Source organism: Hordeum vulgare, chromosome 1H, assembly GCF_904849725.1.
Source record: "Hordeum vulgare subsp. vulgare chromosome 1H, MorexV3_pseudomolecules_assembly, whole genome shotgun sequence".
NCBI lineage: Eukaryota > Viridiplantae > Streptophyta > Magnoliopsida > Poales > Poaceae > Hordeum > Hordeum vulgare.
Genome location: NC_058518.1, coordinates 515,737,029 through 515,762,356, shown reverse-complemented (window position 1 = coordinate 515,762,356; position 25,328 = coordinate 515,737,029). Strand labels below are relative to the sequence as shown.

Genomic DNA, 25,328 nt, shown 5'->3' with positions numbered 1-25,328 from the left:
ACAATAAGGTGATGTCTGTCGCGGTAATGCGATATGATATATCGATGGAACGGAGGGGGTGAGAAAGTGCAGGTGAGGACATAAAGGAACTTAAGGTTGGTCCATGGTATAGGCTGGTCTGTGGCGGCCCATCGACTTGGACGATGCGTGTGGCATAACATGTGGGAAGCCGAGTGGTGATCTAAGGCACTTGAATAAGATGAAAAGGACGACAAAAATGGATCGGTAAAAGGATTTGGCAACATATAAGCAGAAAAGTGAAAGTGGGTTAATTAGTTGGAAAGGACTGCAATGAATGTTGGTGTTAGGAAATGGATAATAGGATTAAGGTCGTTCCAAGGTGTAGATTAGTGCCAAGGCAGCCATTGGCTGACATACAACAAGAGCGACAGATGGGTGGGGTAACATGACAATGGATGCATGGGCGGAGACATGATTGGGCCACGCCCGGGCTACCTTTACTACGTTGTAACTGCAGTGAGATGACTAGTGTGTATAAGCACATGACCATCGCGCCCCGGAGTGCCCGAGCTTGTGTCCACCCCTCGATAGATGGTCATCTGAGGTGCAAATAAGATGAAAATGAATGACAAAATGGATGAGTAAAGGCTTTGGAGGTATAAACAACCAAACAAGCAAACAACTAGCTAGGTGGAAGGCACGAGTTGTAATCTGCTTTAAACGTTGCTTATATGTAATAAACAGACGGTAAGAGGAAGATGAAGGTAACTTATGTGGCAATTAATCGAGGATGAGTTCGAATTAATGTGAGTGAATGAATGGAGGTCGTGGGTGTATGTCGTTACATAGGAGTATATTATTTTGTTCTTTTTGTTTGACCATAGCGAGGGTATATGTTGTGTGGTTGGCTACAACCACTCTCAATGTTGTTCCAAAAGGCAACCGAGTTCTTCTTCTCTTTCTGTCATGACAAGAGGGGTCGCTGAGGGTGCTGTCAGAACGATGATGCCGCAAATATATAGAAAAAGGTAAGGTGATGTATGTAGCGTTGACGTGATATGTATAGCAGTGCAAGGAGGCGATGCAACAGTGCAGGTGAGGAGATGGACATGGTTAAGGTTGGCACATGGTATAGGTTGGTTTTGTGACGGCCCATTGGCTGGGTCGATGGGTGTGGCGTAACATGTGGGGCGAATGGATGGTGATCTAAGGCACGCAAGTAAGATGAAAATGTCGACAAAAATGGGTGAGTAAAAGGGTATGATGGCATATAAACGAAAAAACAAAGGTGATTTAGTTAGGTGGAAAGGAGTCCAATGTATACTTGGCCATCCTTCGGGCCGGGCAGGGTTTCTGACCGGGCCTACCAAAGACCGATGCAAAAAAACAGGTCCGAACCCGGTCCGGCCCGACCATCGTGCCTAAAAATGAGGACCAAGCCCGGTCCATTGGTCAAAAAACCCATCGAACCTCGGGCCTCGGGCTGGGCCTCTTCCTTAAACTTCAAAATTACTAGGCCCGAGCCCGGCCATCGGGCTCAAGATCTAGGCCCAGGCCCGTCCATGGGCAATATCGGGTCGGGCTTTTTGGGTCCGGGTCGGGAGAGAAAGAGGCGGCCCACCACTGCCTTGTTGTTTGTTGTCATGTGATAGATGGCGACGCCGGACACGATTTTCTTTCTTTCTCTCTTTGTCTCCTTCTTCCTCCTCCCCGCCGCTTTTCTTCTTCCCCTGCTCCTCCTATAAATCTTGCCTCCGGCGGCCTCCATCCTTTCCAATCTCTCCCAACCCCATTCCTTCATTCATTCATTCATTCACCATCCCCTCCCCTCCTCCCCTCCCCTCCCACAGAGAAAGAGAGAGAGAGACCAAGATGTTCGCCAACGCGGGGTTGAGCTTCTCCCCATCCTACCCTTCTTCGCCGCCGGGGCCGGCCTCGGGCTACTCCTACTCCTACTCCTACTCCCCCGTCTTCTCCGACCCAGGCCACTCCTTCTCCACTTCCTCCTCATCCGCTGCTCCGGCGCAACCGCCGCCGCCGCCTCTGCCTCTCCTGCATCAACATCAAGCCGCCGCTGAACGGGAAGACGACATCTTCCACCACCTCGTGAGTACCATCTTTCTTTTTTTACTCCCATGTGTTCTTTTTCGTCTGCATCTGCATAGATGAGATGAGATGAGATGAGATGCATGCCACTGCACTGCACCAATTAGGCAGTCAGTACCATAGATGGTTCCTCTTAATCTTGTGCAAGTAAGTAAGTAAGTAATCAATCTGCTCCCCTGCATCAGATCGGGTCAACTCAGTCGGCTAGCTCTTTCTCTCTTCTCATTCATTTCTCTATGTAAATCTGTCACTGAGAATTGGGGTTCCCCCTTTCCTCATACAAGTGACAGGAATATATTCCTCCGGTGAAAATTCAGAAAAAAAAAATCACTTTCTCTTCCATCAACCAAAAAAAATAAAATTACACTTTGTTTTTAACACAGGCGTGTTCGTGTTCCTGTCTGTCTGTCTGTCTGATTCTGCTTCTTGGATGCAACTCAATTCTTAATAATAAATTCTCCACTAATTAACCATAGCATTTCTTTCTAATACTGCCAACCTTTAACCACTCATTGCTTCTCCATTCTACTTTACTTTACTTTCCTTTCCTTTTCTTGTTGCAAACATACTGTACTCAATAATAATATCTAGACACAAGTACTTTACTGCTCCTACCTGTCATCAACATCAATCACACTGTCACACATACAAAGCTAAAGGCACATTTTTAGCTACTGATAAAGACTGCTTATCATCTCTTAATATATACTTATAGTATACATCAATACATCTACATGCGTCAACGTCCATCACCACTGCCATACAAAGAGTATCCATCCATCCATCAAACTCCTAATTTTGCCTAACTCAAACTAATCCTAATTCACCGGAGGAAACAGATGGATGTAAAGAGTATCCATTCATTCATTCAGGAGAAAACAGATGGCTTGTGGTTTATCATAGCATCGAACTCGACGGCAGATTATATGACCCTCACTGCTTGTATGTAAAAAAATATCTCAGATAACACTTGGCCTTGTTGCCTCCCAACTTTTCATTCCCTTTGAATCAACACAGAGATATTTTAACTCACCTTCCCCTTTAGCTGCCAATTTGAAGTGAGGAGTCGAATTAGGTTGTGTTTTTGGCCAATTTGAGATGCCACTGTCAATGAGCGGTATATGCTCTTGTGCTCTGCTCTGCTCATGTGGTGGTGGTGGTAGCAACTATTGCATGACAGGGACTTGCCGTCACTTCACATGTGCACCTACACACTAGAATACAACCAATAGTAGATGCAACCATGCATGAGCCATAGATACCAGTACCACCACCTAGCAACCCATTAAAACAATTTACTACTCTTATTTTTACTCTTATTCCTTTTTAGTTTTACTGAATGAATCAATGAGTGAATGAATTGCCCTGCTCTCTTCATGTTCACTTCATTGTACATACGAGTACCTGTAGAAATTTAGTTGCTTGGTTCATTCTAAATGCCAGGAATTAATTTTAAGTGTTTCTCATTCATTCTGTTAGGCTTAGATGATTAAGCTGACTTGTCAACTCCAACTCTGACATTCTGTTCCGTGTGAAAAAATAAAATAACAGGCGGACATGGGGCAGCCATCCCTGATATCAGAGTATGACCTGGGAGCAGAGGGCGACCTGTTCAAGGCACCTGAGCCCATAGTCGAGGAACCGCTGCTCGCCCTCGACCCGGTCGCGGCCGCCATCTCCATGATGTCCGGCGGGGAGGACGACAACGCCATCAGTGCCTCAGACATGGGCCTGAGCGAGGCGCTGTACGAGTGCGAGAAGGAGCTCATGGAGGAGTCGGCCATCGAGGAGACCATATCGGAGCTGCTGGACGTCAAGATCCCCATGCTGCAGGTCGAGGACGTCCCCGGGGAGCTCAGGGCCTCCTCCTCGTCGACAGTTGCTGCTGGTGAATGCTCGCTCCAGAAGAGCGTCAGCTCCGGGTGCCTCAACTCCGCGGACTGGATGAACGGGTCGGCGGCGAGGCCCAACTTCCTCGACTTCCAAGGGCTCGACTTCGAGGCCGCCTTCGGGCTCCGGCGAGCCTACAGCGAGGGTGACATTCAGGTATGAATCATCAGTTCCTTTCTCCCACTCTCTCTCTCCCTCTCTGTTGCACTGCACGACACAAGACTAGATGGAAATGGAATTATTGTGACAAGCACTAGTGAACTTTTTGTGTGTCTAATCTAAGTTCTAACTAAGTGAGCACAGCTGTCGACGAAAGAGACGATAAGTACATAAACCAAACCTAAAAGGCGTTGCTTTCTGATGGCATTGGACAAAAACCTCACTGTAGTTGTACTAAGAATAAGATGGAGTGCAGTTTAGTCTTTAGTGTAGTGCAGTGCAGTGCTTTGCTCAAACATGAAAAGGCCGTTCCATTCTGTACAAGCTATGAAGGAAAGGCAGTAGCTAAGCTAGTGATGTGATTTCAGAGGTTACTAATTCTGCCCAAAGCCACCTTTCCCTTAATGGCCTCCTCGATGCTTTAGCTGATACCTCCCAAAGGCAGTAGCTACTATATGGTAGTACTATCTTTCAAGTTTCTTGGTTTTTCGGACACTCAAGATACTAGTAGTATATGTTCTCTGATTCACACGCACACGCACGCACGTGTAGTAGATAAATGGCATTTCTTCATGATAGTGTATGTTTTTAGGTAGGATCATCACGCAAAGTCCATTTTTTGTATGAGGAGGATTGCAAGACCAAGATGACTTACTAGGATCAGCTGGTTACCTCTTTTTTGACAGAACCTTGGTGGCAATACCCCTCGGCCTGAGATCGCGGGAAACGCGCACGCATCTGGTGAGAGGCTTGTGACCATCAGTGACCTGAAAAGCGAGGAAAGGAAGCAGAAGCTCTCCAGGTACAGGAAGAAGAAGATCGAGAGGAACTTTGGCAGAAAGATCAAGGTACACAAACAAACAAACAAACATCTCTTACTTTTCTTCTTCTGCTACTGCTACTGCTAGTACACAAGTAGTAATTCAGCAAGAAGAAGATAAGATTTGTATTCTGTGTTTCCAGTATGCTTGCAGGAAGGCTCTGGCAGATAACCAGCCGAGGGTGCGGGGGAGGTTCGCCAAGATGGACGACGGCGACATGCTCAAGCCGAGGAAGTAGACCGCCATGGAAGGCCGCTGCGAAGCTGATGAGGAAGTTAGACAAGGTTGCTGCAGGAAGCGGATGAGCGCGTTGAGGTGCAGCGGGTAGGCGTCAGGCATGTGGAGTTTGGCGGCAGTGAACCATTCAGTCGCAACGTCGCCTTGGCTGCTATACAGAGAAGCGTTTCTGAGATGGCCAAGATCTTGCCTTAGTCTTGAACATGAACAACACTAGTACTTAAGAAGACTCTGACAGCATAGAGTTTACGAGTGTTGTGTTGAGGATAGGAGTGTCTCATGTAAAAGAGTCCGTTTGCATTGAGAGAGTGTGTTATAAAAAGGAGCAGAGGGTTGTGTGACTCATGTAAGTGAGGAAGTGGATGGTGCAGAGGTGTTAGTAGGAGAGGAGGGAATTCCTTATTTCTGCCAGAGAAGAGAAGAAGGATTTGGGTGACCTTGCGCTGCCCGTCAGCAGGACAGGAGCCATGGGAATGATGCTTTGGATGTGTTGAGGCTTGGTTCAACCTTGCACAATCCAACAACTTGCATGCCTCATCAAGACGCATCGACTCAATGTTATCGTTCTTTTTAAGCTATATAGTCAAAATAAAGGGTACGTTAAAAGTTTGGGAAACGCTTTCGGTCGGCGCGGCCAGTCGCGCAGCTGGCTGGTCAAGGGCTTGCAACATTTTTTCGTCCAGATTTACCGCAACCACGTTAAAATTCGCTACAACCGTTTTTCATTTTGTTACAATTTGTCCATTAAAAAAAGTTACATCCGCGTTTGGTTGCAACTCGAGTTCGTTGGATTTTTTTTGCTACAACCGGCGTTTAATTTTTGTTACAACCGTGTTAATTTTTGCTACAGCCGGTATCATTTTTTGCTGCAACCGTTCATTAAAAAAATTGCATACACGTTCGTGGGAGTTGTAACCCGAGTTCATCGGATTGTTTTGCTACACCCCACATTTTTTTTTGCTACCATGCATTATGTGCGGCGGCGATCAATCCTCGTCGGAGGTGAGGTCGATGTAGATCGCCTCCTGCGCTTTGGCTTCGCAACGGCACTCCTCCTCCTTCTAATCGAACTCACGCACCTTCGCGAGCCCCTGCTCGTAGATGACGGCGTCGATTTCCTCCTCGCGCCTCCTCCTCCTCTAGCGCACTGCACGCGAGGATGGCAGCCTCCGTGGCGTTCGCCTCCATTGAGGGGAGGAAGTCCTCCGCCCAACGACACCACCGCCCTAACCCTAAACCCTAACCGCCTGCCGCTACGGATCCGCGTCTGCCTCCGACTCCCTCTTCACCCAAGTCGGGATGAGTGACGAACGGGAGCTTGTCGCCCAAGTCGAGCTTCCCTCGAAGGAGGAGCCGCATGCATCGAAGGAGAGTCGTGCCTGCCTGCGGTCATATTACTCCATCTCGCGGCGGAGAAGCGATGGCGGCGGCTCTAGGCCGCGATTGGTGTACTTCTGGGCGGCCCTCTTCCTCACGACATCGGAGGCAACACATCACGCCGCTTGGGGTCGTCGCCCTTGCTAGTGCCGCGGCCCACCGACTACATCTAGAGGAGAGGGGGGGGGGGGTGAGGTCGCGTGCAGAGAGAAATTGAGCGGTGGATTTGGGATATGCGGTGCCGTGCGGATAGGGTTTACAAGGAGGGGGGCGGATTTTGCGGGTCACTATATAAACTTTTACGGACTGGTCGACTATACAGGATCTGATCTGGCCCAAAAAAGGAGCCAAACTCGTATATTCGTAATGTAACGTGTGTATTTGTCAAAACGTGCTGGTAGTATTTGTCAAAATGTGCTGGTAGTATTTGTCATGTGGACTAAATAATTTAATGTGTGTTTCTTTTGTTTAGGAGAAGGAATGGGTTGGGTCCCTTGGCGCGAGGGAGAAGCATATAACTAACCTAACCTAATTTGGGAAATTCTATTTATTTTATTATTAGTAAAAACAAAAAAAGTGGTTGATTGGGCCAGGCCAGCGTGAGCCCAATAGAAAACGTAGAAGATTCAGGCCCGGAACGGAACGTGGTCGCGCTGGACTCGGACTCGGACCTGGCATCCATCGTCTTCTTCCTCTGTCTCTGTCTGGTCTCACCTGAAAGCTTTCCCCTTCCTTCCGCACCAATCCATCGATTCGCCCCTCGGTTTCCCCGGCGACCACGCAATCCAGATCGCCGACCGCCGCCCGCCGCGCCGCACCGTCCAAGTCCGCTCCTCCCTTCTCCCCTGTCGGCTCAGGTTCGTCCCTTCCTTCCTTGCTCCATCCATCTCCACCTCCCAATCCGACGGACGGACCTCGCCCTACCCACATACAGTATATCCACACACATGAGACGCTGCTGATCTACAAGGCCGGGCCGCAATCATCCATTAGGAGTATTACGCTAATAATAGATTTCGGCCACGATCTAAGCCATCTTTTTTAATATATGCTCGTACAAATCAATCAATCAGCTGACACTCTTAATTCAGCAGCTTCAGAACTAGACATGCTTTTTTCTTGCTTTCCTATTATCATCAAATCAGCTGGCCTCCCTCTATGTCCACATGACAAATACTACCAGCACCACTACTTTACTTTGTTCACATGACTGCTCTACTCTATGCTCTAGGCCCAGCACCAGCACCAGCACCGGCGATTCTTATCAAAATCAACAGCACCCAAGCACACACATGCTAGTAATTTAAGGCTTTCAATTCACTACCAACTTGTCTTACCACTCGTATAACCTACCTACGCCACACGTTCGCACCACTATGTATCACAAGATAAACAAACTATATATGCATCCAACACATATGCTTCTATTGCATACTCTAATACTACTCTAGTATGTAGCCAACCATCTCGCTGTCGAAATTTTCTTACGATTCTTAATTCTATGCTACATTTTTGTACCGTTAAACAGACTATGCAATTTCTTCTAGCACCCGCGTCGTTGGATGGATGATGTTTACGGAAGAATAGAGGTCTTCCCGCAGCACTTCACTCCATCAAAAGAGCCCATGGCCGCCGCCGATGGTCTGTCCACAAGCAAGAGCAACATGGATCCGTCACCAAGGTGATGATACTACTCATGGCAGAACGAAATGCGGCTGTCAAAGACTTTTGAAATTCTCAACCTCCTTCTTTAATGCTGGGTGTCCTGACACGCTTGCTGTTTTTGCAAATATATGAGCAGTCCGCGTAGGCGTTCTTGGACCCCGAAACGAGTCAAGGGAGCTTCATCGCTACTGCAACTCTTGTCCATTCCTCGTATTAGGTGGTCTTCCAGCAATGAGGATGATGACAAGGTTACTAAGTTACCAGTACAGAAATTATATATGACCTCTCTTTCAGTCCTGCGCCCTGTATCCTGTTTGTAAGAAACAAATAGCATTTTTCGCTGTCAACAGATCGAACTGACCAGAGCTGAAGTAGAATCATTACGGAGTGAAATTGCCGATGCCGATGAAAGGGAGTCCCAGCTAAAAGCTCGGTATGATGAAACACCCCTCAAGTTATCTTTTCATTCTGCTAAGATACAACGACATCAGTTTGGACAAGTGAACATGCGCGTTGATTTCCAGCTGAACCAAATTGTCTATAGTCAATGTTTTTTCCTCCGTCAGATGGTGCTAACACAGTTCAGCACTCCAGGTTGGAAAATATCGACGAAGTCTTGAGATATGCACGCCTTTCTGGGTATCTCCATATCCGAAGTGTACGTAAGAAACCGCTGCACTTGTGTTTGTCCCAAAAATAGCTTCATTTATGTGTCAACTGTTCAAGAAACTGGTGACCCTAAATAATCTGTTGTTGCGTGCAGAGATGGACTCAACTTCCTGGGGAGCCACCTATCATAGACGACGCCGATGTTGATGACTGGCTTCCTCGCTTCGTTGTCCTACAAGGACAGTGTTTATACTACTATCTGAAGTCTACAGGTAAGATAAAGCTTTTGACGTACTAGGACAGTTAAGTCTACAAAGGACATTGTTTGTACTGCTATCTGAACTAGCAGAACAACATTTCTATTGGTGTTGTGCTACTTGTCATACTGAACCTGAACCACATTTCTCTCGGCGTCATGTTCTTTGTCATACTGAACCTGAATCGCATTTCTATTGGTGTGGTGTTGTTTGGCATATTGAACTAGCAGAACCACATTTCTATCGGTGATGTGTTGTTTGGCATACTGAACTAGCAGAACCACATTTCTATCGGTGGTGTGTTGTTTGGCATATTGAACTAGCAGAACCACATTTCTATCGGTGATGTGTTGTTTGGCATATTGAACTAGCAGAACCACATTTCTATCGGTGATGTGTTGTTTGGCATACTGAACTAGCAGAACCACATTTCTATCGGTGGTGTGTTGTTTGGCATATTGAACTAGCAGAACCGCATTTCTATCGGTGATGTGTTGTTTGGCATATTGAACTAGCAGAACCACATTTCTATCGGTGATGTGTTCGTCGTCATACTGGACCTTAATCACATTTCTCTTGGCGTCATGTTCTTTGTCATACTAAACCTGAATCACATTTCTCTTGGCGTCGTGCTCATGGGCATACTGAACTTGAATTTGAGTGTGACGGCGGTGAACTCTACGATGCATTTCAGACCTGAGCCCGCAGGAATCGACACTGCTGCGCGATGTGGTGGAGGTAGGGGAGCTCCCCAACTTTGTGCCGGAGGACGGGAAGACGAGATACGCCTTCTTCATACTGACCCGGCAGGGCCTGCGGTTCGAGTGCTCGAGCAGCTGCGAGATACAGGCGAGTAATAGTGGTTTCCGCTAACCGAAACGGCGGTTGTTGGAAGGGGAATCAATTTGTGTGAATGATCCATGTCAGTGATATACTAAGTTTTTGTTGTGGTGCGATTCGTGGTGTGTCAGGTGGATTCGTGGGTAAGGGCGGTGAGAAGCGACTGCAAGCTGGCAGAGGCGGGCGCGGAGGCAAAGAGCAAGAGTTGCGGGGGATGGTGATGCATTACAAGTGTGTGCAGTGAGGAAACATGTAGTATATGCAGCTAGGTGTTGGTGGAGAGTGCAGATGTATGTATATATGTATATAAACTTGAGAAGAGTGTATGTTGTGCAGGATGATTAACAGGTTGGTTGGTTGTTGCATGTGGGCAAAAAAAATAAAATTGAATAAAGTTTCTATTCATCTTTTGGCTGCAATTAATTTGGTGGTTAGCACTAGATTTGAGTTGGAAGAGTAGAAAGAAATACTGCAACTCGCTTTCGGGGTTTGACTTGCATTGTGTGTGTGTGTGTTTATACAAGCAAGGTAGATCGGGCAGTGGATTTATATAGGAGGCGGGCTAACGGTTTTATTGCGGGCGGTGTAGCATGAATGATGTGAGGGTCTTGTATACAAGAAAGAAAGATGTAAAGTTTAAGAAGGAGCTCTTGATAAAGTTGTTTCTTGTATAAAACCGATAAAGTTTAAGAAGGAGCTCTGTATCTGTATGTAGAAGAGAGGAGGAGAGGCATCAGATTCAGATCCGATCTGATCTGAAGCGAAGCAAAGCGCTTTATGATCTGATCTGATCTGGGCAACGGAAAAAAGCCAATTCCTTGCTACATAACCACCACCCATCCATTTACTCCATCCCCTCTCTCTCTCTCTCTCTCTCTGTTGGACGCAAGGAAGACGAGTTTCGCCGCCGCCGCCATGACGAGCTCCTCCTCCTCCAAGCTCTTCCACTCCGCCTGCAAGGCCGCCAGGTCCTTCCTCGCCCCCGCCCCCGCCCCCGCCCCGCGCGCCGCCTCCTCCATCCTCGCCGCAGGTATATTATATATCTCACCTCACTCCAATCCACCAGATCCGATCCGATCCGATCCAATCAACCGCCATTCCATACGATCCACATCACATCAGGCCAGGGATTCTAACATCCATTTCGATTTCTCTCTTGTTTTTGTTTTTGTTTGTGTGCAGACGGGAGGAACGCCGCGCTCGCCACCCTCGGCAACCTCGCCAGGACCTCCACCCTCCCCGCCGCATACTCCCACTCCCACCACGCCAAGGCCGCATCCTCCCACGGCTACGCATGGATCGCAGCCATCCCAGCCGCAGGTCCGTCACCCTATCCTATCCTATCCTATCCTATCCTTTTTCACTCTTAACAACAATAACTTTCAACGCCTGCTGTCTCACTCACTCTGCATTCCGGATCCTTCCCTTGCCTTGGTTACAGCCTACATGCTCCAGGGTCAGGACGTGCATGCCGCCGAGGTACCCTACCCTACCCACATTCACTTCTCTATTTTAACCAATCAATCATATACCAGATGTAATGTAATCCCCCAATCTGACCGCCTGCCTGCAGATGGAGCGCACCTTCATCGCCATCAAGCCCGACGGCGTCCAGAGAGGCCTCGTCAGTAGTACCAACACACTCTCTTATCAACCGTACCCACTCCTATGCAATGCAATTTCATGCTATACATACATACATACATATTCTTTGTGCATCACCGCTCATCGCTTCACTATTTATTTATTTATTTATTTATTTATGCCGCTGCTTGTGTCTGGTCACACTCAACCGTCCTGTGCTGTGCTGTTTCCCACATGTATGTATGGATCAACCCAATAGTGGTGTTTCCATTCGTCAACTACATGTCGTATGTTCTATTTTTCTTTCGCACACCCACATCTGTCCTGGGTAGCATCGTTACTGGGGGGGGGGGGGGGGGGGGCACTAGCCCACTATGCTTCACAAACTCATAAACATGGTTTGGTGATCAGGCTAGGCATGCTTCTAGTCACACTCAGGCTCATAATCAAATCCACTTCTACCATTCAGCCCATCACAATTCCTTCCAACTAAAATGCAAAAATACACACCCAATCACATTCCCTTGAAACAATTCCTTAAAGTCGGCTTCTTTAAGTTGTGGTCTTCTCTCGTGGGGGGCTTGATGTCAAGCCCATAACTTGTCCTCTTAGTAGTACTAGCAAAAGGCCCATGCGTTGCAACGGGAGAAAAAAATACCACACGCTTTTAATCTTTTTATAATCATTTTGATTTATTAAAATAATGATGGAGCGCGGGTTGAATAATAAAAATTACAGGGGCTTTTTTATAAAAATGCCGCGGTGGGTTTTCCGACGGAAGCAATAGCCTCTTTATTATTAGGTATAGATTAGGTAGGTTGCTTTGTTTCCTATGGGTATCTGTAATAGACTATCTAGTGTTTCTTTTCGTCACTACTTTCGGACTAGAGTTTTGCTGCTGGTTTTAGTTCCTTAAGATCTGTTGGTTTATATATATATATATATAATCGGAGAGGGCAGCCTCTCTTTTGCTCAAAAATAATAATCACAATCCCTTGAAACCAAATTAGGCAGCCCATCACTATCCCTTGAAACCAAACTGTGCGCAGCCCATCACAATACCTTAAAACCAAACTGCGCAGCCCATCACAATACCTTGAAACCAAAATAAGCAGCCCATTGCAATCCCTTAAAACCAAACTGCGCAGCCCATCACAATACCTTCAAACCAAACTGTGGACAGCCCATCACAATCCCTTAAAACTAAACTGCGCAGGCAATCACAATCCCTTAAAACCAAGCCGTGCAGCCCATCACAATTCCTTAAAAACCAAAATGGAAATCCCATCACAATCCCTTAAAACCAAAGTACACAGCCCATGCCCATCACAATCCTGTAAGACCAAAGTATGCAGTCCATCACAAGTTTCTACTGCTTAGCCCCCCCCCCCCCCCCCCCCCGGGCCCATGTTAGATGTTCAGTACCCAGATATTGCTGTTATGCAGTGGGGGTCACAGTTTGTTTCAAACCTCTTTTATCCTTTGCCATAGGGCTGTTAACCAACAAGAGCTGTGACATCTGGTTTCATCCTATGAACAGGGCCAGGGAAATACCCCTGATTTTTTAGATACAAAAAGTGTTCTCTCCATATGCATGTTCTTTAATTCCCTACTGTATCATGATGGATGTCTCTCAGTTTTGAAAAAAAAAAATGATGGATGTGTCTGTATCTTTTCTCTCTGGCAACAGATTTCTGAGATAGTGTCCCGATTTGAGAGAAAAGGATACAAGCTTGTTGCCATCAAGCTGGTGGTTCCATCCAAGCAGTTCGCCGAGAAGCACTACCATGATCTGAAGGAAAGACCTTTCTTCAGTGGACTGTGTGACTTCCTCAGCTCCGGTCCCGTGCTTGCCATGGTAATCAAATCCTCCCATCTTTTGTCCGTAGACAAATAACCCTGTGTTTGCTGCCAAGTTGCAGTTTATTAATCCGTTCCATATTCTGAAGGTCTGGGAAGGAGAAGGTGTTATCAAGTACGGTAGGAAGCTGATTGGTGCCACGGACCCACAGAAATCTGAGCCAGGAACCATCAGGGGAGACCTTGCTGTTGTTGTTGGAAGGTATGCCTCGTTCTATCTTCAGTAGGCCCAGATAGCGATGATCCATTCATTATTTGCCCTCATTTAGAAAAGTCCGCCGCCACATCAACCTTGTCTGCCCATACATCTAATCATCCATTATTTGCGCTCATTACTGCTTAGCTTCAGTGTTTTAGAATAGACAGATTGAAACAAAAAAAAGAAAGACCTGATGTAGGTTTGGTTCCGCATTTCTTGAATGCCATGATGCACTCCCAGAATAATTCCTTTGTGCTCACATTCATTCCGTTCCGTCCTCTGAACATCAGAAACATCATCCACGGGAGCGATGGCCCGGAGACGGCCAAGGACGAGATCGCACTCTGGTTCCAACCCAAGGAGCTCGTCTCTTACACCAGCAATGAGGAGAAGTGGATCTATGGTGTGAACTAACTGCTGCATCGATTGTCTTCAGAAGAGCCAAAGAAGCTCCAGTCCCTTTCCATAATCGCCTCTAGACCATGGCACAGTGTAATAACACCACAGCTCGGGCGACCTTTCAGTCGGTGTCGCTTGCCCTTGTCTCATTCTGATGCAATAAGGACCGCAGAAATTTAAAGAGTTTGTACCGTTGAGTGTTATAGAGCGTGCACCGAGCAACCGTGGATGTTTAAATCAAACCGTCGCCTTCAGGCACTTGATTTTGATGGATGTTTGTTTGTTTGTTTTGATGTGTTCTCCAATTCAGGCCTGCATTCTCCGCACTCTTCATCGTCATTGTAGCTGGATGTCCATTTTAATTTTGTTTTCGTTCTTTTGTGGTGTGTGATTGATTGCGAGATGCTTTTTGAGGGGCCAGACGAGGTTTAGCCGACGCTTTCACCTTTCAAAGTCTTGAAAGACTTGATTGTCATGTTGTTTGGTGGAATTTTACATTAACTTGTGCTTGCAATAATGACAGGAAATGTAGACAGTTCTAGGCTGAGTTTGGACCTACTTTTATGCATTTTCGCTAATTTTCTATAGAAGTTTCGTAATAGACAAGTAGCGATGTCGTAAAGTGGACCTTAGAAACTTGAGAAAGCTTGTCGACAAAAAAAGGAAAGAGTTTTGTAATGCTAGTTTTGCTTTGAAAGTGATAGGTCAATTTGTTTTGGGTGGAGACAGCAGAGAAAACTCTCTTCTTCTTGACAGCAAACACCTGATAAACCAACCATCAAAAGAAAGAGTACTACTACTTCAAACAGATGTATCTAGCACTGAAATATGTCTGTCTAGATACTACATCTATTTCTATTTCAGCAACTAGCAATAAGTAGCAAGATTAAAATAGCAATGACAACACATTATTACATGGCAAGCAAGAGAGGAGCCTGGGTTTTATTTATTTATTAGTACCAAGTCCAAGTTCAAGTTCAAGCCTTTGTACACAGAGGAGCCTGGCTGCCTAGCTAGGGCTCTCCACTCTCTTGCACCACCACTGGGAGGACCATCATATTATTACAAACGAACACGGAAAATAGAAAATGTCACCCAAAGGAACGGATTTGATGGAGCGAGCGAAAACGAATTCCAATGGGCGGCGCGGCGCAGCACAGCGGCCATTGCCCTAGAAGCTTCTAGACGCAGACAAGCCACTGGCAGCTCAGCAGTAGCTCAATTCCTTCCTTGCAACAACCTTGTCTTCCTCATGAGTTTGGCAGCAGGCGGTCTTCCATGGCCGTCCTACTTCCTCGGCTTGAGCATGTCGCCATCGTCCATCTTGGCGAACCTCCCTCGCACCCTCGGCTGGCTGTCTGCTAGAGCCTTCCTGCAAGCATACTGCAAAAAAACAGAATCGAAAACATGTATCAGTCTTCCATGTTCTTGCTGAATTACTTGTGTGCTAGTAGAAGAAGAGATTTGTTTATGTACCTTGATCTTCCTGCCAAAGTTCCTCTTGATCTTCTTCTTCCTGTACCTGGAGAGCTTCTGCTTCCTCTCCTCACTTTTCAGGTCACTGATGGTCACAAGCCTCTCACCAGATGCGTGCATGTTCCCTGCGATCCCAGGCCGAGGGGTATTATTGGCACCAAGGTTCTGTCAGAAAAGAGGTAAACATGTTATTAGCCTTGCAAATTGCAGTACCTCATACAAAAATTGGACTTTACATGATGATCCTACCTAAAAGGATAACATGTCATTTATCTATACTTTGCGTGTGTTTGCTAGTATGTATCTTGCGTGTCGAAAAATCTAAGCAACTTGAAAAGTGCTGAGTGTGCAAGGTAGGTATATATGCCCTGTGATATCAGCTAAAGCATCGAGGAGGCCGTTAAGGGAAAGGTGACTTTGGGCAGAATTAGTAACCTCTGAAATCACATCACCAGCTAGCTAAGCTAGTGCTTCTCCTTCATATCATAGCTTTTATCTAGGAATGGTATAACGGAACGGAATGGCCTTTTCATGTTGAGCAAAGCACTAGACCATTTTAGCACATGTACAGTGAGGTTTTGTCGAATGCCATGAGAAAGCGACGCCTTTTAGGTTTGTTTTTCTGTACTTATCGTGTCTTTTGTCGACAGCTGTGCTCACGAAAAGGTCAGTGGTGCTTGTCACAATAATTCCATTTCAATGTTGTGTTGTGTTGTGCAGTGCAACAGAGAGGGAGAGAAAGGAACTGATGATTCATACCTGAATGTCACCCTCGCTGTAGGCTCGCCGGAGCCCGAAGGCGGCCTCGAAGTCGAGCCCTTGGAAGTCGAGGAAGTTGGGCCTCGCCGCCGACCCGTTCATCCAGTCCGCGGAGTTGAGGCACCCGGAGCTGACGCTCTTCTGGAGCGAGCATTCACCAGCAGCAACTGTCGACGAGGAGGAGGCCCTGAGCTCCCCGGGGACGTCCTCGACCTGCAGCATGGGGATCTTGACGTCCAGCAGCTCCGATATCGTCTCCTCGATCGCCGACTCCTCCATGAGCTCCTTCTCGCACTCGTACAGCGCCTCGCTCAGGCCCATGTCTGAGGCACTGATGGCGTTGTCGTCCTCCCCGCCGGACATCATGGAGATGGCGGCCGCGACCGGGTCGAGGGCGAGCAGCGGTTCCTCGACTATGGGCTCAGGTGCCTTGAACAGGTCGCCCTCTGCTCCCAGGTCATACTCTGATATCAGGGATGGCTGCCCCATGTCCGCCTGTTATTTTATTTTTTCACACGGAACAGAATGTCAGAGTTGGAGTTGACAAGTCAGCTTAATCATCTAAGCCTAACAGAATAAATGAGAAACACTTAAAATTAATTCCTGGCATTTAGAATGAACCAAGCAACTAAATTTCTACAAGTACTCCCTCCGTCCAAAATTACTTGTCCTAAAAATGAATAAAATGGATGTATCTATAACTAAAATAAGTATAGATACATTCATCTGTAGGACAAGTATTTCATCTGTAGGACAAGTATTTCCGGACGGATGGAGTATATACAACGAAGTGAACATGAAGATGAAGAGAGCATGGCAATTCATTCACTCATTGATTGGTTCAGTAAAAAAGGAAGAAGAGTGGAAGTAAAAAGACAAATTTTTTTGGTGAGTGGGGAGATGTGTAAGTAAATAAGTAAGAGGTAGGTACTGTAGCTTCTAGGTGGTGGTACTGTTTTGTTGTTGTATTCTAGTGTAGGTGCACATGCATGTCAACTGACGGCATGTCCCTGTCATGCTTTGGTTTTGCTACCACCACATGAGAGCATATGCCGCCCAGGGACAGGGACAGGGACAGGGACAGTGGCATCTCAAATTGGCCAAAAACTCAGGCTAATTCCATCCCTCCCTTTCAAATTGGCACCTAAAGTGAGTTAAAATATCTGAGCCCCTGTGACCTGGCTGGCCTTTGTGTGAGAAGAAGATTCAAAGCTGGTGCCAACATGAGCAACTGTTATTTGAGATCTTTTTTCTGTTCTTTTCTTTTCTTTTCTTTTACTAGTAAAAGGTAGCGGGTGTCAATTTTTGACATGTTAAATCACTAGACACTTTTGTCTTTTCTTGGATGAGGGGTTGTTAAATTTGTGGCCCTCGAGTAGGCAGGATAATAGATGATGACAGGAATAGGAGGAAACCAATCTACCTAGTTTGGAGTGCTGTGATTTAAGGTCGTGGTGTCATGAGTAAGCCATCTGAAAATTGCATGTTTCAGTCAATCAGGACTCAGGAGGAGGATTAATGAGAGGGTGCGGGTATATTAGGATAGTTTGAATTAGGCAAAATAAGAAGTTTTTGTATGTGTTATACACTTATATATATATCAAGACATGATAAGCAATCTTTATCAGTAGCTAAAAATGTGCAGGCTGGCTGCAGCTTGTGCGTGTGTGACAGTGTGATTGATGTTGATGACAAGTACTAAAGTGCTAGACATGTACTCCTACCATCATATTTGCAACAAGAAAAGGAAAGGTGGTTAAAGGTTGGCAGTATTAGAAAGAAAAAATGTTATGGTTAATTAGTGGAGCAGTAGTATTAAAAAATGGGAGATGATATGAGGATATTGTTTCTAGTCTAGTCTAGTCTAGTCTAGTTGACACCTCCTCCCTTTCCCCTGTACATACTCTCTCGGTCCGGAATTACTGGTATCTAAAACTAGATGTATCTAGAACTAAAACACATCTAGATGTATTTGTGACAAGTATTTTTGGACAAAGGGAGTATAATAGAATAGAATAATACAGTTATTCAGAGTTAATAGTCTGCATTTTATTCGTCTCCCACAGCAGAGGCCGTCGATATCCAAGAACAAGAAGAGAAGGGGAAAGCGACATTATAATTTGTCAGGACCCAAAGCAAGCAAGAAGCGGCGGTGGCCTTAGAAGTGGCACAGCAAGCAAGCAAGCAATTTTTTTCTTGATTGATCTCAACAAGTGATGAACTGAATTGCAGCCAAGATGCAGAATCAGACAGAAAAAGGGGCTGTTTTTATTTTGATGGAACAGAGAAGAGCCAATTGATTTGATGCAAGAGATTAGATTTGCTTATGGAGGAATTAATATAGATGAGGTAATTGGTGCAGTGCAGTGGCAGTGGCATGCCCCTGCATGTAGATGTATGTATGTATGTATGTATGTATGTATGTATGTATGTATGTATGTATGTATGTATGCAGCATGAGATTAATTAAGATGGCAGGTGAGGGGGAAAGGTACTCACGAGGTGGTGGTACATGGCGGCGGCGGCGGCGGCGGCGGCGTCGTCGGGTGCAGCGGCGGCGGCGGCGGCTTGATGTTGATGTTGTTGATGCTGATGCTGATGTTGTTGTTGTTGTTGATGCAGGAGAGGCAGAGGCAGAGGCGGTGCAGCGTGGTTGGATGCAGATGCAGGGGTGGCGGCGAAGGAGGAGTGGGAGAAGACGGTGGGGGAGTAACCCGAGTAGGCGGACGGCGGCGAGGAAGAAGAAGAGTAGGATGGGGAGAAGCTGAACCCCGCGTCGGCGAACATCTTGGTCTCTCTCTCTCTCTCTGTGTGTGGGAGGGGAGGAGGGGAGGGGATGGTGAATGAATGAATGAATGAAGGAATGGGGTTGGGAGAGATTGGAAAGGATGGAGGCCGCCGGAGGCAAGATTTATAGGGGAGGAGGAAAGAGCAGAGCGGCGGGGGTGGGGGTGGGAGGAGGAAGAATGTGACAAAAAAGAAAGAAAGAAAGAAGAGAAAAGCCACCACGGTGGTGTACTGTGGTGTGGTGTGTGTCTCCAACCATCACATCACATCACAACGCCAACGCGGTGGTGCTGTGGTGGTGCTGTGCTGGCTCACCGCTTGCTTTGCTCTGGCTGTGGCTGCTGGTAAGCAACAGCGAATCAACCAATGAAGCAAAGCAACCAATACTTACTACTGTCCCATCTCCCTCCCTCTCATTTACTCACTCATCTCTCCTTATTTCTTATGGTCACCTATACCTGTCCAAAACTCAGGTCACACCTAACAAAAATCCATGGTACAAAACTCACACCCAGCCCGGTCGGGTCAAATCGTCGGGCCTAGTTTCTAGGACCAAGCCCCATCCGAGCCCAAAGAAGCCCGGCTTGGCCCGACCATTGGGCCTAGTTTCTAAGCACAAGCTTGGCCCGGCCCGGCCTGGTAAGCAATCATAAAAGTTTTTCGTAGGCCCGAGCCCGGCCCAGCCCGATCTTCAGACTTGATTTTCAGGCCAGGCCCGGCCTGTGAATTTCGGGCCAGGTCGGGTTTCCCATGGCCAAGTATACCACAGCCCACAAAACAAAAACACCGCACCGCCAGCCACCCACACCAGATGGTTAGAGCAACTCCAAACGGACGACCCATTTCATCCGCATGTTCTTTTGAGTCGTCGTGAAAAAAAGCAGTGGCCCAACGCGCCAACGCAAACCTAAATGATGACCACAACATGTCTGCGTCGACCCATTTCAGGCCCAAATTTGGGTGGGCCAGATGTATGGCCACGCCTGCTCCCACGCCGACGACCAAAAACCCTAGCTAGCCATGGGCTTCTTCAATGGGAATGGGAAGGGGAAGGCCAAGCTCAGCGCCGGCGCAAGCTCTTCATCCCGCGGGCACTCGTCGTCGCTGCCTGCTTCGTGGGACATACCACTCCACCAGGAGTGGTGACATTGGCAGTACCGTCGGCCGCTGCAATATCCAAATGTCAGCCTACACCATGATTGGCATCTAGATCCGCAGCGGATCCCCATTTCAGCAGTGCCTCGATCGTTGCGGGCGCACGCGGAGGAGGTTCGTCGACGCCGCAAGAACCTCACGTCGAAGCAATGGGCCTTGTGAGCATACGCGCCAGCCTCCCCCAACGGGAGCGCTGGTTCACGCTACAACACGAGGAGGAGCGACGTCGAGGCATCCACGTCGACCACTTCGTCCCTCCTCCTCCGCCCGAGGTTCTGCCGGAGGAGCAGGACGAGGAGGTGGCGTACCAGGCCGTCCTTGAGATGGCCCTTCGACACGTTCTGGAGGCCAAACGAATCGAGGAGGACGCCAAGTGGGTCGGCCTGGACCGCGCCCTCGCCTTGTCGGTTGCGGGGGACTTCGTCCACACCCCGCGCTTTGTCCTGGAGCCTCCCCCGCTGCCGCCGCCCATCGTCAAGCCTAAGGAGGAGCCCTGGCCGTCACAGAAGCGCTCGTCGCCTCCGCCATCTTTCTCGGAGGAGAAATATGAGTGGGTGGGCCTGGTCCGTGAGTGGGTGCTCGCCCCGCCGTCTACTTCGACGCCACGCCGGAGGAGAAGGCGGCCCACCTCGAGCAATGGAGGCATCGCTAGCTGGCCGAGGAGGCGGATGGCCGGATGCAAATGTTGTGGGAACGGGAGAAGGAGGCGCTGCATCTCAAGGAGGACGAGGGGAAGCGCGGCCGGCTTGCCGCATTGCCGTTGCCACAGCAGACACCGAGGAGGTGCCCTGTCAGCCTACCAGGCTGCATTCGGGTGGGCTGGGCCATCTCCTGCCGTCATCGACCTCACCGACGGCGACGTCGTCGACGACGACAAGGGCAAGGGCAAGGGCAAGGCGGACGTGTAGGGCAGCGTGCGGGCGGACGCGGACTTCTCTTTAATTTTAATCGATGTTTAATTATGTTTTAAGTGGATTTTGGCCGATGGTTGAACGTCAGCTTATTTTAATTAAAGTTTTATTATGTTTATCTATGTCATGTGTTTATTGTTTTTTTAAGACGGGCAAATTCGAATGTTTCTTTCGTTGGACGCACTGATCGATTCAAATGAAAAATGGACTCGTCCGTCCATTTGACCGACCCAAATGAATATATAAATAAATAAATTGTAAGTTTGTTTGAGTCGTTGGATTGAAGTTGCTCTAAAACTTCTTGTTGTTGTTCAATCAGTGAGGCAGGGCAGTCACATGGATGGATGGACCTCTCTATCCTTGCGCCATCAACGAAAGCCACGCACGCCTCTCCTCCCTCCCTCCCTCCCTCATTCTACCCCTACATTGTCTGCTGCTACAGTACTGTTTGCTACGCGTAAGTTGGTCTGTTTTTTACCTTTACTCTTTTTTTTTCTACATGTAAGTGAAGCAAACCAACAACAATACCCCCTAATACTACTAACGGTGACCGGGTGCAACTTAACTTAGTATACTGATACACATGCATGGATCTACTAGCTACTGCTAACCAGTTTCCATCAATCATTCCACTTGTTCTACTTCTACTTGTACTCCTCCCTCGGCCCACTCGTTGCAATCGACGCCATCTACCCGTCCTAATCACCAACCACATATACTAATAAACTAGCTTAGCTAGTATCTTGTGTCAAAACCCAAATCTAATTACTTAATCCCAATGACACAAGAGGACATCACACACTCCCAGCAAGTTCAATTTGTTTGGCTCATAGCATCGACCAGCAGCTGCCTCCTACAGTGACCTACTTTGTTTTCTTGCACGTACTGCCTCCTTGCTAATTACACAAACACACACTCCAAATAACTAGCATGTACCCACGACCACGATGCCAATCCATTTCACTTGCTCACATTAACCCTTGACTAAATTAAATTACCTTCCTTTTCTCATGTGTATTGTCTATATTTAGACAATAAATGCATATACACCTATGAAGCAAAGTGAATTTCCGCTATAATATGTTATTACAAGCAAGTATGTGATGTTAAAAGAACACTACAATCTCCTACTTCTTCCTAAGCTGCCCTACTCTTCATCTCATTCGTATGCCTCAGATCAATCTCCCCTCCACCGCCACATCATATGGCGTCACCGGTACCAACATCACCTTACTTCCTTCCATATCGTCGCAACTCCTTCCTTCTTCACGTAAACCGGCCCTCACCTAGATATAGCGCATCACCATTTTGATCGCACACTTGGTAACTCCTCTTAGCATGACATAAGGCGAAGAAGCACTCGACTCTTTATGGACCGACTGTCAGAATGCATTGTAGTGAACCACACAACATACACCCTCATTATGGTTAAATAAAAGGAAATAAAAGAATACACTCTTATGTAGAGGCATACGCCCACTATGTCCATCCATTCCATCCACTCACGTTAACTGGAATTCATCCTCGATTAATCATCAACTAAACTACCTTCATCTTTCTCTTATTGTCTATATATTACATATAAGCAATGTTTAAAGAAAATCACCTAGCTGCCTTCCACCTAGCTAGCTGGTTGATTGGTTCGGTGTTTATACGCCGCCAAGCCCTTTACTCATCCGTTTTTGTCGTTTATTTTCATCTTATTTGTGTGCCGCCTTAGATGACCGTCCATTCAGGGACGGACATAAGCCCAAGTTACACCAGGGTGTGACGTGTCCGAACAAACTATCATCGATCCGAGCACGCGAATTACAACCCGCTGCCTTCCACCTCGCTAGCTGGCTGATTGGTTCGATGTTTATACGCCGCCAAGCCCTTTACTCATCTGTTTTTGTCGTTTATTTTCATCTTATTTGCGTGCCGCCTTAGATGGCCGTCCATTCAGAGACGGACATAAGCCCAAGTCACGCCGGGGTGTGTCGTGCCCGAACAAACTATTATCGATCCGAGCACGCGAATTACAACCCGCTGCCTTCCACCTCGCTAGCTGGCTGATTGGTTGGATGTTTATACGCCTCCAAGCCCTTTACTCATTTGTTTTTGTCGTTTATTTTATCTTATTTGCGTGCTGCCTTAGATGGCCGTCCATTCAGAGTGGACATAAGCCCAAGTCACGCCGGGGTGTGTCGTGTCCGAAGAAACTATCATCGATCTGAGCACGCAAATTACAACCTAGATGCCTTCCACCTAGCTAGCTGGCTGATTGGTTGTATGTTTATACGCCACCAAACCCTTTACTCATCCGTTTTTGTCGTTTATTTTCATCTTTTGGGTGCTGTCATAGACCGTCAATTCAGGGGCGGACAAAAGCCCAAGTCACGCCGGGGTGTGACGTGCCCGAACAAACTATCATCGATGTGAGCATGCAAATTACAACCCGCCGCCTTCCACCTAGCTAGCTAGCTGATTGGTTGGATGTGTATACGCCTCCAAGCCCTTTACTCATCCGTTTTTATCGTTCATTTTCATCTTATTTGCTTGTTACCATAGATGATCGTCAGTTCAGGGGCGGACATAAGCCCAAGTTACGCCGCGGGTGTAACGTGCCCGAACAAACTATCATCAATGTGAGCACGCAAATTACAACCCGTCGCCTTCCATCTAGCTATCTGGCCGATTGGTTGGATGTTTATACGCCACCAAGCCCTTTACTCATCCATTTTGTCGTTCATTTTCGTCTTATTTGCTCATTACCATAGATGATCGTCCGTTCAGGGGCGGACATATGCCCCAGTCACGCCGGGGGTGCGAAGTGCCCGAACAAAATATCATCGATCTGAGCACGCAAATTACAACCCGTTGCCTTCCATCTAGCTAGCTAGCTGATTGGTTGGATGCTTATACGCCACCAAGCCCTTTAGTCATCCGTTTTTGTCGTTCATTTTCATCTTATTTGTTTGTTACCATAGATGATTGTCCGTTCAGGGGCGTACATAAGCTCCAGTCACGCCGAGGGTGTGACGTACCCGAACAAACTATCATCGATCTGAGCATGCAAATTACAACCCGTTGCCTTCCATCTAGCTAACTGGCGATTGTTTGGATGTTTATACGCCGCCAAGCGCTTTACTCATCCGTTTTTGTCATTCATTTTCATCTTATTTGCGTGCTGCCTTAGATGATCGTCCGTTCAGGGACAAAGATAAAACCCCAGTCACATCGGGGTGTGACGTGCCCAAACAAACTGTTTTCGATCTAAGCACGTAAATTATAACATGCTACCTTCCACCTAGCTAATTGGTCGATTGGTTGCATGTTTATATGGCACCAAACCCTTTACTCATCCGTTTTGCCGTATATTTCATCTTATTTGCGTGCTGCCTTAGATGACCATCTATTCAGGGGCAAAGATAAACCCCTGTCACATCGGGGTGTGACGTGCCCAAACAAACTGTTTTCGATCTAAGCACGCAAATTATAACCCGCTACGTTCCACCTAGCTAGTTGGTCGATTGGTTGCATGTTTATATGGCACGAAACCCTTTACTCATCCGTTTTGCCGTACATTTCATCTTATTTGCGTGCCTCCGGTGACCATCCATCCAAGGGGAAGATCAGCGCCAGGCACGGTGGGGTATGACGTCCACGTGCTGCACACACTATTTCTTTATCCGAACACACAAATTGCAACCCGCTACCTTCCAATTAGCTAGCTGGTCGATTGGTTGCATGTTTATATGCCACCAAACCCTTTACTCATCTATTTTTGTCGTTCATTTTCATCTTGTTTCCGTGCTTCAGGTGATCATCCATCCATGGGCGAAGATAATCCCACGCATGCTGGGTTGTGACGGTCACGTGCCCGTACTCACTATTTTTATATGAACACACAAATTACAACCAGCTAGCGTCCACCTAACTAGATTGTCGATTGGTTGCCTGTTGATATGACACCAAGCCCTTTACTCATCCTTTTTGTCGCTCATTTTCATCTTATTTGCGTGCCTCTGGTGACCTTCCATCCAGAGGCAGAGATTAGCCACATGCATGTTTGGGTGTGACAATCACGTGCCCACACACACTATTTTTTATATGTGCACGCAAATTACAACCCGCTACCTTCCACCTAGATAGCTTGTCGATTGGTTACCTATTTATATGCCACTAAACCCTTTAATCATTTGTTGTTGTCGTTAATTTCATCTTATTTGCGTGCCTCAAATGAGCATCCATCCACGATAGAGACAAGCCTCGGGCACACCAAGGTGTGTAAGCC

At 47.2% G+C, this 25,328-nt stretch overlaps 3 protein-coding genes across 3 annotated transcripts; 2 read left to right on the top strand and 1 right to left on the bottom strand.

Moving 5' to 3' along the window:
- Positions 1–1,663: 1,663 nt before the first annotated feature.
- On the top strand, positions 1,664–5,790 carry LOC123452856 (GATA transcription factor 20-like). The gene is made up of 4 exons (XM_045129583.1): positions 1,664–2,067; positions 3,619–4,113; positions 4,803–4,964; positions 5,080–5,790. The coding sequence occupies exons 1-4, from the start codon at positions 1,834–1,836 to the stop codon at positions 5,173–5,175; spliced, it is 987 nt and encodes a 328-aa protein (XP_044985518.1). The 5' UTR covers positions 1,664–1,833; the 3' UTR covers positions 5,176–5,790.
- A 1,503-nt stretch (positions 5,791–7,293) lies between these two features.
- LOC123403148 lies at positions 7,294–14,255 on the top strand. The gene is made up of 16 exons (XM_045097115.1): positions 7,294–7,408; positions 8,080–8,232; positions 8,353–8,464; positions 8,567–8,649; positions 8,811–8,874; positions 8,980–9,097; positions 9,777–9,931; positions 10,054–10,139; positions 10,259–10,270; positions 10,708–10,952; positions 11,105–11,242; positions 11,364–11,401; positions 11,496–11,546; positions 13,197–13,364; positions 13,456–13,568; positions 13,856–14,255. The coding sequence occupies exons 2-16, from the start codon at positions 8,114–8,116 to the stop codon at positions 13,977–13,979; spliced, it is 1,626 nt and encodes a 541-aa protein (XP_044953050.1). The 5' UTR covers positions 7,294–7,408; positions 8,080–8,113; the 3' UTR covers positions 13,980–14,255.
- Positions 14,256–14,875: 620 nt separating this feature from the next.
- LOC123452846 lies at positions 14,876–19,084 on the bottom strand. The gene is made up of 4 exons (XM_045129570.1): positions 18,699–19,084; positions 16,200–16,694; positions 15,441–15,605; positions 14,876–15,347 (listed from the first exon to the last, which is right to left on the bottom strand). The coding sequence occupies exons 1-4, from the start codon at positions 18,984–18,986 to the stop codon at positions 15,252–15,254; spliced, it is 1,044 nt and encodes a 347-aa protein (XP_044985505.1). The 5' UTR covers positions 18,987–19,084; the 3' UTR covers positions 14,876–15,251.
- Between the last annotated feature and the right edge of the window lie 6,244 nt (positions 19,085–25,328).

Bases quoted from the DNA above. Each gene is read 5' to 3' on its own strand.
- LOC123452856 (XM_045129583.1), top strand. From the start codon at position 1,834: ATGTTCGCCAACGCGGGGTTGAGCTTCTCCCCATCCTACCCTTCTTCG. The intron at 2,068-3,618 runs GTGAGTACCATC...ATAAAATAACAG, and splicing joins ACGACATCTTCCACCACCTC to GCGGACATGGGGCAGCCATC. The intron at 4,965-5,079 runs GTACACAAACAA...CTGTGTTTCCAG, and splicing joins ACTTTGGCAGAAAGATCAAG to TATGCTTGCAGGAAGGCTCT.
- LOC123403148 (XM_045097115.1), top strand. From the start codon at position 8,114: ATGGATGATGTTTACGGAAGAATAGAGGTCTTCCCGCAGCACTTCACT. The intron at 13,365-13,455 runs GTAATCAAATCC...CATATTCTGAAG, and splicing joins CCGGTCCCGTGCTTGCCATG to GTCTGGGAAGGAGAAGGTGT. The intron at 13,569-13,855 runs GTATGCCTCGTT...TCTGAACATCAG, and splicing joins CTTGCTGTTGTTGTTGGAAG to AAACATCATCCACGGGAGCG.
- LOC123452846 (XM_045129570.1), bottom strand. From the start codon at position 18,986: ATGTTCGCCGACGCGGGGTTCAGCTTCTCCCCATCCTACTCTTCTTCT. The intron at 16,695-18,698 runs GTGAGTACCTTT...ATAAAATAACAG, and splicing joins CCGCCATGTACCACCACCTC to GCGGACATGGGGCAGCCATC. The intron at 15,348-15,440 runs GTACATAAACAA...GTTTTTTTGCAG, and splicing joins ACTTTGGCAGGAAGATCAAG to TATGCTTGCAGGAAGGCTCT.